Here is a 15,599-nt window from a genome sequence, read left to right on the forward strand (position 1 = left end):
CATGTACACATAAATAAACATAATAGAAACACAGTGGTAACCACAGCAATTGTTTAGAACTTGGATAAACAAAAGACTTTTCTGGCAGTAGTACTCTGTCACTGATACTGTTTAGAATTGCTAATACATGGTGATAATAGAAAGCAAAGTAACATCTAGTTGGTTTTCTAATAGTTTTTAATTCTTAGCAGAAAATGCATTCTCTTATTCCTTTTATGCAGAATCTGCTTCAGATATGCCACTAACATCCTGCTTGTCAGGTACTTATTAAGATCATATTTAATAATTCATGAATAGCTAAAAATGCAAAATAAAATTGACAAAACTCTTTAGAAAAATATAGATAAAAGTATAGATAAATGCCCAATAAACTGAGTTTTCTCTGAAATTTCTTTGTTGGGAAAATGAGGACAGACCTACAAGGTTTAATACTCTCTAAAATTACAGGTGGATTCACACATGCAGAAATTGGTTCAGGAAACATTCTAGATGCTGGACAGACGAGGGAAAGAACAGCTGGTGAAACAATTCAGAACATGTATGGAGAACCAGGACAAATTTGGTTTAGACTAAGACTGGGATAAATTGAAATAGAGGAAAATGTTACGAAAGTAAACTGGGGTAAGATCAAGGAAGGGCTTGATACCAGGCCAAAGTGTCTGCATGTAATTTAGTACACAAGAATTACTAAAAGAATTACTAAAAGATTCAGTAATTAGCAAAGAAGTGAAGAAAATGAATATATATTTTATATAATAACGCTTTAGAAACAAACATGTCTGTAACTGCTCTTAAATTTATATTTTGTATATGGTGCCTCTATTATTTACCATTGCTCAATAATAAAAATAATATTTCAGCTAGCTATTAAATGATTTCCTATGTCTGCAAATGCAAAGGCAGACTTTTCTGCACATGACTTTTTTTTTTTTTTTTTTTCGGTATGCAGGCCTCTCACTGTTGTGGCCTCTCCCGTTGCGGAGCACAGGCTCCGGACGCACAGGCTCAGCGGCCATGGCTCACGGGCCCAGCTGCTCCGCGGCATGTGGGATCTTCCCGGACTGGGGCACGAACCCGCGTCCCCTGCATCGGCAGGTGGACTCTCAACCACTGCGCCACCAGGGAAACCCTACACGTGACTTTTATTTCTACTGCTAATATCCTCAGATCAGTTAATAAATATAAATCCAGATGTTAATACTGATGCTTCCTCCTAATGTAATAATGAATTCTATGTTAATGTACAGAAGGATCCCAGTGACAAAATGTGTTATCTGGCATTATTCAAAAGAAAGAGATTTTTAAATAAATTTAAAAATAGACGATAACTTATCTCCTCATCTTTCTCCTGACCCTTGACTTATATCTTTTTAAATTATCACACCTAGCCTCTGTATGTTTTTATTTTAGCAGAGCCCTAGTTGTACTAAGCAGAACTCTAAAGCCTATTTTAAGGCATCTTCTTACATATTTATAGTATTTATAAAATTTTCATCGCTTATATTTGTATATTTTGATTCAGTAATAAATACTACAAAATAGTGTTGATTCAATATGCATGAAGAAGTATATCAACTATCATGAATATAATACCAGGGACCATGTTTGGTTTACTGCTTTACCCCTAGCACAGAGCAGTTATTCAAATTACTTTGCTAAGTGAATAAACAGATAATATCAAATATTTGCTCCATAACATCCCTTTAACAATTGTACATATTATTACTTCATCATAAAAACGAGCAATCACATTCTCTTTTCAACACATTATTAGATAAAAGTGACAAGAAATGGCTCATTTTCAAACACCGTCCCTCTTTCTATTTGCAATTATCACCATATTTAAGACAAACCATGAAAAAACTCTATTCTATTAGCTCCAAATTTGCCAAAAAGAGGTTTATACTGTACCTGCATATTTTTTTCAACCTGACAAACGGAAAATTGCAATCCTTTGAACAAAAGAATCTTTAAATGCTCTCTCCTACCCATCTAGCTGCTGTGCATGGCCTCTCAAGGAATAAAAAGATAAAAAACAAGCACAAAAATCCAGGTCAAAGATGAAAGCCACCTGCTATCAACGGGAAAACAAGTATAGTTTCTGGGATAATAGCTCTCAGGAATGGATTATAAGCATTTAATGACTGGATAGTAACTCTTACAGACATCCAGAAGCATGACCTGGGATGGCAAAGTTCAATTCACAAGGAGTTGTATTTCTCCTGCAGGGAAGTGTCAGTTGACTGACTTTGTGGACCAGCTCTCAGTCCCTGGATTTGTTGGCAAATCCACAAAATCCCCCCCTGAGAACTTTAAGCCCAGAAGAGGGCTGAAAGGGAAGTAACCACTTTTGTACTCAACTCTCACCTCCTTGCTTATTTTTGTGAAATTCTAAAGAACACAACTGTCTAACACTATAGATTTATTATTGAGATGTCAAAATCAGCAGCTTTTAGTCACTGGTCACTTCTGTGTGTCTCCACTCCATTTATCACAGCTTCTTTGTGGTCAGATTGCCAAAAGCCTCGCCATCCTCTACACAAAGATGCAGATGAAAGTAGCAAAGAAATTAAATGTAAACAAGCCCGACCACGTGTGCAATCTGGGTGGTGAGTGCAGAGGTTGCCTGTTTCCCCATTCTTTACAGCTTTTTATATGTTTGCAATATTTCTTAATTTTTAAGTGATTAATGAAAACAGAAAATTTAAAAAATGAAAGACAAACACAAGTTACAATCTCTGTGCAGCTTTAAAGCATAGTTAACTCTGAATCATTGGATTGGGTGATGGCTGCATATTATGAAATACTGTGATCTTCTAATCCTGCTATCTCCTAATGGGGCGATCAGTCAGGAGGCAGGTTAATGGTGACTCCATTTTCCTTCTACTGTCATAGCAAACTCAAGTCCTTATAAATCTTACACAAACATGTAGAGTAGCTACAAGCTATAACACGTGAACTTTTATTGAGTGTATCTTTTGACCTTCGGGTCACTATGCTGGGTTCATCTGTTAAATGTGATTTTATCTCTATATACCATCCTCTCCAAGGATCTCTCAGCACTTTATAAATATTGTCATTTTCACCTTTATATTGAGAAACAGAAGCTCTTGGAAAGTGTAATAACTGACATTTAGCTCCTCTGCTCTTAAATCATGAACATTTTATAAATCAATGAAACCTCTAAGACATTTGTGAACACGGTATATTCTATTAAAACAGAGATGTGCGTTCAGAAATTTGTAGCCATATTAATTAGTTTAAGTTGAAGGACACCAGGCTTTTCAAATAAATAAGTACACCTTAAGCACTTAAAAAAAGAAAAAAGGTTTGATGGTGAAGTCAGAGGTTACAAATTCTCTTTTGCTTAAAATTTAGTTATTTTGCCTAATGGAGCTCTTCTGCATCTTTGTGCAGACAAGAGAAGGGAATTCCCTGAAGCACTTTAGAAACCATAATCTGTGCAAGTTTGTGCACCCCTCTCCCACATTCTACCCATCAATAACATTTAATCTCAGAGATTTTATCTTGAACTAACACTACCCACTTTCTTGTGAAGTGTGATCCAAATACCACAAAACAAAACATTTGTTTTTCCATAACTGAAGCTATCACATGAGACAAACACACAGGCTTTCTACTGATCTTTTTTACAAATTAAAAAAAGATTAGGGCAATTAAATACTTTTCTGTCTTTGATTTAATGCCTGTTGTATTTCTATACATCATTCGTACTCTTTATCTGATTTGTTATTTAGAATAACTGCTGTACCTTCCAGGTTTTAAATAATCTTGTGTTGAGATATATCTTCAAATCACCTAAAGACCCGTTTGCACCAGGAAATTCTGAAGTAAGATCACAGCAACTGACATTTCAGAGCAATTGTTCAATGTACTTCTCTCTGGGCTGCCTCAATTTTCTCTGAGTTATTTCTAGGGACAGAATTTAGAAACTCTGTAAACTTAATACAGATGGTCTATATGGGCTGTATAAGTCAATAATAATGATAAGGATAATCCAAATGCAGGATGGCCTATTTAGAAGTTTGAAACTATTATCATCATGTGGTAGAAACAAAAAGTCAAACCCAGAATAAGATTCCCAGGAGGCTCATTAGGAGGACATGTATATATATTAAAATAAAAGTCATATATATATATATATATATATATATAAAAATACACTGTTAGAGGAAGAGCTTAAGTGAGGATATTTTAATACATTAAATGAACTCATGAAAGATAGTGAAGTTAAACCCACTGCATCAAATGAGAGAACTATGTTGTACTTTCTTTTTCAGCCTATGAATCTTCTTCAGCAATACGTCATAACAATATTTCATTTAATTCTTTCATTGAGATGCAAAAAAGTTATGATCACTAAAAATAAAAACATAAAAGGAAAATAATAACGAGTCTTCTACTTATCTATTAATAATCTTGAAATACCTTAGCAGTAGAAGAAACAAAACTAGGCAAACTCAAACATCTCAAAGGGGAGAAGAAAAGACAAACAAAAAACTTGTACGGCAGGTATTGCACACAGTGGTTTTTAAGGGATAACTTCTGAATAGACTTTCAAGGCAAAAAAACTTTTTTCTTAAAAAGAACTCTAGTGTTTAGACATGACTGTTTTTGATTTGCCACTGGAGAATCGAAATGGAGAACATGTTTTTCTAACTACTTCAAAAACTTGTAAAGATTATTAGAAATGCAGGACTTGGGCAATACACTGTGCTAAAGAATTCAGTGTCTAAGATTTAACAGATTAAATTTAGGCAAATCTAGGCATATTCAGCGGTCTTTTTCAGGTAGGATCAGAGTTCATTAAATTAAAAAAAAAAGTGTTAAAAGCTACGGCCAACAGTATTAATCCTTGCCTAGGAATTTCTGACAGGAAAACAGATGGAAGTGAAGCAAAAGCACATCTGTAACTTGTGGGCTCTAAATCTCTCATTTAGGTTGTAAGCAACAAGCTGAAAGTAAGCAAAAAAAAAACCACAACTCGGGGGAAATCAATAAATACGGAACGTGTCATCAGCCTAAAAACACAAATCTTCAAAGGCAGTAATTGTCCAAATAGGATCATATATCAAAATAGACAGTGCAAGTAGAATCAAAGCAAAGGGCTATTAATTAGACCCCCAGGCAAGTTATGTGAAAGGTGCAACCAAACTGAATTCCTGGCGTGGACAAAAGGAAATACTGCAGAACAAAAAGGGAACTGGCATAACCTGCAGCTGTAATCCGGAGTGGGCTAGCATAAGTAACCTAATGGACAATGCTTCCAGAAATGAACAGAATCCCAAAATAATGCAAAACAAACTTGAGGCAGAAAGCTGCAAGCAAGCCCCACTGAAGTGACTGGTATTTATACACATTAACTTACAGGGTGGGTTTTGAAAGGAAATACACACAGACACACACACAGACACACACACAGATGGTAATAAACATCACACAATCATAAATAATAGTATCAGAAAGGACTAACTTGCAAAATAAATAGACACAAATCTTTTCAGAGGGTTTATTTCATGCTGTTTCACCTACCCTTTCAGACAGCATTTATTACCTCTCCACGAAGACCTGTGTAATTTACCATCTATGAGAGCAGTCCAGGGTGTACGGTGCACCATTCAGTGCTTGAAAATATTGACTGTTCAAATCAAAGAATTATAGAGCCTGGCAAAGACTTTAGAAAGCATTCTAGGCTAAGCACCTTATTTTAAAAATGAGAAAACTGAAGAAGTTGTTTGATGGGAAAGTAGTGACACTACTAAAAAATAATTCATTAGTAAATGTGTTCTCCCATTTGTAATGATAAACACACTGAGTTTGAAAGAGATTCTTTGGATGAAGGTACTTATTATCCTGAGGCTGTCAATTATCTTCTAGGTCAGTTTCTTTACTATTTAGTGAATCTCTCTGTTCCTATCTCTTGTCCAAAATTTGCATTGTTCAAATTGTTCACATAATTTTCACCAGAGATGTCTCCAAATTCTTCTGACTCTATCCAAAAATAAGTTCTATCCTCAAAGTACAAATATTGCTAAAAATGAGAGCAAAGTAATAATAATAATTTTAACCTTTAAAACTGATGAAATACCATCTCTTCTCAGTAAACTTTGGTAACTAACCTGCCTCTCACCACCCCCCAGCTCCCAAAATATACACATACTACCACTCTTTCACTCCTAAGCAGTTAATTGAGCTGACTCCAAAACTGTGTATGTATGACGTGTATATGTGTGTACATGATTTTTGACATGTAACTTAGGGTGGTATGATCATGTACTCACATTATTCACACGTCGATCTCTTAGATGGTTAACTGCTTGAAAACAGAAATCTAAGTAGCCCTTGTTTTCCAGTACTTTCCTCTGTATCTGTCAAGATCCAAATTCATATGATCTCATTTAAGCCTTTCATTTGCCTGGTAAAATAGTCATAGAAGAGATGGGTGTCCTCATTTTCTAGGTTAAGAAAGTGAGCTAGAAAAAAGTAAAGCAGATACATGTCTCTTTTTGAATTATGGTTTTCTCAGGGTACATGCCCAGTAGTGGGATTCCTGGGTCATATGGTAGTTGTATTTTTAGTTTTTTAAGGAACCTCCATACTGTTCTCCATAGTGGCTGTATCAATTTACATTCCCACCAGCAGTGCAAGAGGGTTCCCTTTTCTCCACACCCTCTCCAGCATTTATTGTTTGTAGACTTTTTGATGATGGCCTTTCTGACCGGTGTGCGGTGATACCTCATTGTAGTTTTGATTTGCATTTCACTAATGATTAGTGATGTTGAGCATCCTTTCATGTGTTTGTTGGCAGTCTGTATATCTTCTTTGGAGAAATGTCTATTTAGGACTTCTCCCCATTTTTGGATTGGGTTGTTTGTTTTTTTGATATTGAGCTGCATGAGCTGCTTGTAGATTTTGGAGATTAATCCTAGTCATGTACTACAATGTTCATTGTAGCTCTATTTACAATAGCCAGGACATGGAAGCAACCTAAGCGTCCACTGACAGATGAATGAATAATGAAGATGTGGCACATATATACAATGGAGTATTACTCAGCCATAAAAAGAGACAAAATTGAGTTATTTGTAGTGAGGTGGATGGACCTAGAGTCTGTCATACAGAATGAAGTAAGTCAGAAAGAGAAAAACAAATACTGTATGCTAGCACATATATATGGAATCTAAAAAAAAAAAAAAATGGTTATGAAGAGCCTAGGAGCAAGACGGGAATAAAGACGCAGACCTACTAGAGAATGGACTTGAGGATATGGGGAGGGGGAAAGGTAAGCTGGGACAAAGTGAGAGAGTGGCATGGACATATATACACTACCAAATGTAAAATAGATAGCTGGGGGAAGCCGCCGCATAGCATAGGGAGATCAGCTCGGTATTTGTGACCACCTAGAGGGGTGGGATAGGGAAGGTGGGAGGGAGGGAGATGCAAGAGGGAGGAGATATGGGGATATATGTATATGTATAGCTGATTCACTTTGTTATAAAGCAGAAACTAACACACCATTGTAAAGCAATTATACTCCAATTAAGAGGTTAAAAAAAAAAAAAGTAAAGCAGAGATGTAAGTCTAGATTTGACTTCAAGTTAACATTCATATCATTTGGGCAAAAGTTATTGATTATATCCTTACTGCCAAAACTAATATGTGACTTTTAGTCATAATCTTACCTGACTTCCTTTTGGTGTGTGACATTACTGATAACTGCCTTCTTCTTGAAACCGTTTTTATCCCTGACTTGTGACAGTAGTCTCGTCCAGTTCTCTACCTGCTATCAAATTATTTCTTCTCAATTGCCTTTGTGGACATTTTCCTCTGCTTTTTCTTAAACGTCATTGTCCCTCAGGATCCTGTCCTTGCTGTTTGATCTTGTACTACAAATCTTCCTGGGCAATTTCAGACATTTCCATGACTTCAAGAACTACCAATACACTGGTGATTTCTACATTCCTGAGTCTAGACCCTATTGAGTCTCAGGTTTATATTTTTAACTGGTTATTATGACAGCATAACCCAGAACTACATCAAGTTCAATATGTTCAAATATAAAATCTATGCCTATAAACTTTTTCTGGTGTTTCTTAAGTATCAGAATGTATCTCTTTGTGCATTTTCCTAATTTCTGCCATATCTTCTGGAAAGCACAGTTACTAACAGTATAGGAGTCTTTTGTCTACAGGGATAGTATCAAGGTCTTTGGAATAGGAGTGAGGGAGAATTAAAATGCATGGAGGATCTAATAGGACAGGAAGTTGTTGCAGCCTTTTATGTACATCGTGGAATCAGTACCTGCAGTTATTAATCAGTCCTAATTATGAACAGGAAAGATAAGACTTCTGTTGAACTTTCGTGCATGTTTTAAAAGGAAACAGTCACTATCCTGCTAATTTTCTATTTGTTTGTTTTGCTCCAGTCACAGTAAACCTTTTTTTATTCCTTAAGTGCTTTTTCCCACCTCTGAGATTTCACATGTGCTTTTCCTTCTGCCTGGAATACTCTTCCCCATCCCTGTCACCTTTGCCCTGCAATTTCCTCATCATTTTTATCATCTGATTCAAAAGTCACTTTCTCAAAGAGACCTTCCATATACAATCTAAAGCCCACCTATTCTTCCTAACTGACCCTGTGATTTTTCCATTATAGCAGTTATCACACCTTCCACTTATATGTTAATCTGTGTGCTTTCTTGTTTAATGCATATATAATGCACTAGGTTGTAAACTCAGTAAGGACAAGTATGATGTCTTTTTTTAAAAAAACTTCTATAAGACTACTGCTTAGCAATGCCATGTACAGGGTTAGTTACCAATAGATGTGTTAAGTAAATGAATGTTTTGATAGTCTATATTTATAATGTAGCCACTAGCCACACGAGGCTATTTAAATTACAATTAATTAAAGTTAAATAACATCAAAAATTCAGTTCCTTAGTCATACTAGTCAAGACTAACATGTCAACATGGCTACTATGCTGTAGAGAACAGATACAGAACATTCCCATCATTGCAGAAAATTCTATATTAGACAGCACTTGTCTACACTGGGCAATTAATAAAAGAGTGGTAATAAATTAAGGACCTTTTAGAAATTGACACATACATTCTATCTTAGAAATATCTCTTGAACTTATATGTATCTCTTCATTCCTACTTTCTTTAGGGAACTACCTAAAAGGTCTCCCAGTCACGCATATTTCTCAGTCCAGATATATTCTTGAAATAATTAATTGCTGAACACCTATCAAGTCACTTCTCTTCCTAAAAACATTTATAATTTCTCATTGTCTACACAACAGAGCTGAAACTCCTTACCATGAAAATAATACTGCTTATCTTCCAATTTACCAGAATTTATGGAATAACATTGCTCCCAACTACCCCTCGAGTTCCAATGACAACAAGATTTCACTGTCCTTTAAACAAAATATACTTTGTCACAATGCTGCCTGAAATGCCTATCCTCCTTTCCTGTCCTTGGTGTAGTCTCCCTACCTCTGTAGGACTCAATTTTTGAACTTCACTGAATGCACAGAGTTCTCAGTCTGACCTCGATCACATTATATTGTGATTATCTGTTTATGTCTCTATTACCCTCACTGCACTCTAAGGTTTTAAAGAAAAGGGACAGTGGTTTACTTACTTCCCAGTGTCTAGTCTTACTGCACTTTGCACAGAACTTATATTTTCTTGTTGAAATAATGAAATGATAAAATAATGAAGGAATAGGTTACAAAATTGAAGAGATTCACCCTTATCCTGTAAACAATTCTTTGTTCATTTTGTGTAATTTTTGCTTATTTCCAAAAGCTCCTCCCCACCAATCACTATATCTTACTGACTAACAGTAATGTCTTTGACAGGTCAGTAAAACAACTTTTACTTTAGTTTAGTAGCTGAAGACATAGGGAGCTCTTAAACTGTCAACAGTTTTTCATTGGCCTGAAGGTTATCAGGTAAAAATGAAAACAAACAATAATAACAGAACAACAAAACCTTAATATTTCCAAATAAATAGGTACTGTGGAAATATCATGGTGGGACAAATAGTATAAAGGACTCTCATGTTACTGACAAGCTCTGTAAATTCAGAACAGTGTACACAGTTACTCTTAACTCTCTCTAGCATGCTCTCTTCCTTCTTAGCTTTGTTTATATCTATTGAACTTAATTTTGTTTCACAGCATAGACGTACATTACATTACTACCTGTTGAAAACAGAAAAACAATATTATAATAACCTCATGGGATAAAAAAAAAATGAAACAGAGAGGCATAAATATGTTCCCCCAAATGTCACAAGAACATTTTTTATGTGAAAATAATGTATAACAGCAACAATGATGCTGAAAAGCTATTTTTTAATTTAAGCTTGTTATTGTTTTGCAGGACATTCTTTTTTAAAAGACTTCAAGTCATTTTTAATCTTGACAGTGAAATCTCCACTTATGAGTGCTCACTTTTTACCGCACTTTAATCCTAAATTAATAAATAAAGTTAGTAACTTGGGCAGGGTGGGAGGCAATTAAGAAATTACAAAGATGCGTTTAGAACCAAATATTGTAAACACTGACCAGTGGATCATATCGTAGTGGGAAATGCTGAAGAGGGTGTTAATTGAAGACAGGGATTGAGTAAAGAGATACATCAATTTAAGAAGAACCTCTATTATCTCTCTTTTTTTTTAAGGAAATTCATCCATCACAAGTCCTTATTTGATATCACAATTTGTTAGCTTTTTATCCAAACACAATAGCATGACAAAATCTTGCTGGGTGGCCTCAGAGTTTTTTTGTGGTGGGAAGACTTATATACTACAATCCTCTCTGTCTTTTCAGTTCTATAGGAGTTTGTTCATAAATAAAATATCCCATGGCTGATACTTAAAGTCTAGATTATATTTTTATGATACAAATTTATAAATGGGACAGCTAAATTTTTCTTTAATATGTTTCTCCACCTCTAAAATTAACTCTCAGTATATTTAGTGTGAGTGTAAAAACATTACTTTGTTATAAATGAATTTCTATCAAATGGATTTGACCTATCAAGAAATAAGTATTGAACTGCTTCACAAAACCCACACTTGTTATACATGTGCTCATCACAGAGTGACTCTTAAAATACATTTAATTGATTGTAAATCTCTTATGACATACTTAACGTGATTCATTTATACAAATGATGTCCATCCACAGCACAGCTTTCCGGCTGGGGTACTGTTGTTCTAAGGCATGCTTCAGTACACTCACACGCTACGACTACTCCAAGCAATGGCCATTCATCTCTCGGCAAGAGGCTTCAAGAGAAATGACTGTGAATTCTTAGACTCTGAAAGAATGAGGATGCTTTTTAGAGAATCTGTCCCCTGGGGGTGAAGGGATCAGTGGGGGACGGCATTACTGGCTAGGACACTAGGTAAAGAATGATCTGCGCTCACAAGTTTGGTCTCATTCAAAAGCCATGTTATCATTAGCACTCTTAAGCGCAATGACGGTTTATATTTCTGTCCCTGGAAGTGTTCAAAAGCCTGAGGGCACAGACTGAGAAAAAAAAGTGATAGGCTCAGATGGAAGAAAATGAAAAGTTTGTACAAGACCAAAGAAAGCTTCCCGCTGAGAGTATTTATTAAGTTAACAGCTCTTCCTCTTAATAACTGAGTTAATGCTGCAGGTGTCTGGCCATTTAAGAGAAGTGATTTCAGTGAAGATAAATCCAACTAACAAAAGAATATACTGAAAAGTATGATTCCAGTAGCATTTTTATTCTATAAAGCTTGTATTCACTCAAATGAGAACTTTGATAGCACAAAATGGGAGTGTTTCGTAGAGTTGCTGTTTTCCTGTAATTTACACAAAATGGCAATATTAAAAAGCAAATTTCAGTGTTCTTCAAGATAAATGTTTTGCCTTTTGGATTGTTTTCTTTCCTTCCTATCCCATTTTTCTCTCAGAACCTAATCTAGGTTAATGCTCTAGAAAGTATTTTAATAATAAGACTATATAACTGCATTTTCAACTTATTTGATTCACGTAAAGATACCTAATTTTACATGTGATGTGTTTTGATAAAAATATGGGATATGATTTTGTTAGTGTTAAGGAACTCTAGTGAGTATGCGAAGTTACTTTGCATTTCAAAATAAAATTATTTAATGTACAAAACATTTTAACTTCCATGGATCAGGACAATGTAGGGATCTTACTGGGAACAGTAATAACTGGCAAACAGAAAGCCCACCAATAAAAGGAGCACGCTGCCCAAGAGATCTACCTCAAACCTGGGGAATAGCTCAGGGACTGGAAAAAATAATGTGTAATATTGGAAAATTTTGCATCCTTCTTTTTTCTTTTTACTTTTGGATCTCAAAAATTATACATGTAAGATAATATGAATGTATTCTACCATTTATGAATAATGGAATTAACTTCAACATTACATGGTTAATTATTCATACACATACACATATGCCTTAAGTGGAATAAATATATCTTGCCTTACAAACTCTTCCAACTCGAGAAAGGATGGTCTTATCAGAAGTACTCCCTTCTTGAGATGATTCACGAAAGAAGAAATATATTTTATCATCATCTGGATTATAGGTGTCTGGGATGGGGAAAGTTCCAATAAATTTTGCTCCTGTTTGGAAGAAAAGAAGCTATACATTAAAATACTGAAATAATTCAGCCACAATAGTACTGGTGTCTTTTGTATGTAAAACAATTAGCAGCAGAATTAGAAATAAACACATGAATGAAATGTGGGAAATGAGACATATACACAAGTAAACATGACACAAAGCAGGAACATGTATTAGGCCAAAGAGGTCCTGAACAAGTTCTTTAGGACTCTGGACATCAGGTGAGAACACAACTGGCTGAGATTCACAATTGTTTCAATTCAACTAAATTACATAGAAAAGTCCTTCTTTCAAACCTGGAGATTCTATGATTTTATATTTTCCTTTTTTATGATTGCAGTCACTGCTTCTAAACCAAAATGTCCATTATGAAGAACTTAGGAAAAACTATAAACATATCCCAAATTTTGATATATTATGATGTTATTTGTTGCACTTTGTGTAACTGCCAAAAAAAATTGAAAGAACCAGTAATGCTTGGGTCAAGTCCAGTGTTGGCTCTGAAGACACTCTTTCCAACTTGATATCCTGTTTCTGCCGCTTACTGGAAAAGTGACTTTGGGCAAATTGTTTATCTTCTCTATGCCTCAATTTTCTCATACCTAATATGAGGCTACCAATATCATCTACCTAGTAGGGTAACTGATATGATAATCAAGTGAATTGATATATGTAATGCGCTTACTATCTGGTAGTGCGTGACACATAATAAGGGTTTAATAAATGTTATTCATTATTAAAAGGATGTCTGGGATGATAATAATAATTATCATTAGGACCACAAACAAGAGAATGATGGAAAATTGAGCACATCCATACAATTGTTACAATAACATGTAGTTATTAAAAATGAAATAGTTCTAAATGTACTGTCATGGGAAGATGTCCACGATACAAATCAAATGAAAAAATAATGGCAATACAATTAACTCCTTTGCACTGCATCAATGACAAGTCAATTTGGGTTACTAATGCCTTGTTTAAAAAGTACTGGACCTTTTAAGTCTTGGTTTTATATAACTGGGAGTTAATCAGGTAACAGATTTGTAATTGGGAGATACTAGTTCAGAAACAATCATTTTGATTAAAGCAAAGAAGACAAAGAGTGGTTATCGAGGAATGGAGGACTTCAATTAAGTAGAAAATACAAGATGCCTGAAAGAAAGCAAAGAGCACTCTTTAGGAAGCAGAAGCAGGAAACAAGAGAGGACAAAAAGTTTCCCCCAAAATAAATAAATATAATAAGTAGGAGGTGAAAAAAAATTAACATTGCCTTCTCTAGAGTTTTGACCAAGGCCCCGATTGCCGGATACTCCAGGAGTACTGACAACTATTCCCCTGCAAATGTAGAACAGTTGGTCAGTAGCCCAGTAAACAAGACTTCACAATAGACTCTTCAATAGAGAAAAGTTAATGTTTGATTCCAAGTGATGAGTAGTTCAGTCTTTATCATCCCAGCCTCTCTGGGTCAACCCTGGGTCTCTCATCCAGTCTATTCTCTGCTTAAATGGGAAACCTTAAGAGGAAAAGAGAGGCAGGAAATATGTGTATGATCTTTTTCCTTTTTGTTCTTTATTACTTCCCTGTTATTTCTCTGGAACTTAGAACTCCAGTGGATTTTTATGCCCTCAATAATCTCATTTTGATATGGTCCTAAATTACATAAAAATTAAATTTTAGAAAATCATACAGGATTTAAAAGAATTTCTTTTCTAATTAATCTTAAATTAGCAAGGTCTATTAACAATTCCACTCAAGGCTTTTTGTTTTTGTTTTTCCCTCCAGCCCCTCTTTTAAATTGTTTATACATCACTTAGTTTTGAATCCCTGAGCAAGGTTAAAATTCTTTTGTAGTCACAAATTAACACTTCTAATTTTTGACTTAAATATATCATGTTTTCTTAAAAAAAAAAAAAAACTCTCTGTGGAAATAAAATTTCCTACAAATGTAGCATTAGGATTTTAGCAAATTCATGAAAACAAAGAATATATCTAATTACTACTATATTCAGGGCACTTACAACAAGAAAAACTGCTAGGATAAAGAATACAAAAGTGAGTAAGAACGGACTCTTCGCTTCAAACCAATTACAATCTGGATTAAGAAAATATTAACATATGGCCAAGATATGGCTAAGAAGAAGGCCCAGTCTTGATGTTTCCAATGACTTGAAAGGAGATTGCCAACAATGAGTAGAGAAAGAGACAACTGTGGGTTCCCACCGACACAGATCAGGCATTAATAATAATCTATAGCACGTTTTTTGAATTTACAGATGCCTGAATTCAATGCCATTGACCTGGATGCAAATCTCCAGTGGCACTAGCATGTGAATTTTTAAAATATATAAATAAAAATAAAGAAATAAAACCTTATAGGTGATTCTTACAAGAATCTGAGTTTAAGAGTCACTGCCGTAGATTACCATTTCGTATACGGGAAAAGGACATAGACAAGACTCATTAACGCTAGGTCAGTAGTGCAGATGTGTGTATGGACAGGAGGAGCGAAGACTGATAATAAATACAAATTCTTCATAATTAGAGTGGGACAAAAAAGGGATAAAACTGAAACTATACAGAAATTACAGGAATATGATTGCCTTGTTTTATCTTAACAAATATATGAGCTTAAAATGGGGATGACACAAGTAGAATTTATCACAGCACTTAAATATAACCTAAGTATAAGTTATCCACAGAGCACGATGACCCTTGTAATTTTAGTATCAGAACTACTTCGTGATTAAGTTGAATTTATTAAAAATAACATAGTGGTACAAAATTTGCAGTCTTCTCTCCCCAGAGAGAAAATAAGATCTCAGTTATTTGAAACAGAAAATCATTACAGGTAAAAAGGATTCCAGTGTGAGGGAGAGACTTGCTTGTAAAGGTTTTCTCAGACACACCGATAGGAGAAGCAGTTCCGT

General features: G+C 34.9%; 1 protein-coding gene across 4 annotated transcripts in view; it reads right to left on the reverse strand.

Annotated features, from left to right (window-relative positions):
- Positions 1-15,599, reverse strand: part of SEMA3D (semaphorin 3D) — a 209,187-nt gene that overhangs the window by 47,601 nt on the left and 145,987 nt on the right. For all 4 annotated transcript variants that reach the window (XM_067746095.1, XM_067746094.1, XM_067746093.1 and 1 more), the window contains one exon: positions 12,526-12,668. In XM_067746095.1, the coding sequence (XP_067602196.1) occupies positions 12,526-12,668 (143 nt within the window). The remainder of the gene's footprint in view (positions 1-12,525; positions 12,669-15,599) is intronic.

Source organism: Pseudorca crassidens, chromosome 8, assembly GCF_039906515.1.
Source record: "Pseudorca crassidens isolate mPseCra1 chromosome 8, mPseCra1.hap1, whole genome shotgun sequence".
NCBI classification, from domain to species: domain Eukaryota; kingdom Metazoa; phylum Chordata; class Mammalia; order Artiodactyla; family Delphinidae; genus Pseudorca; species Pseudorca crassidens.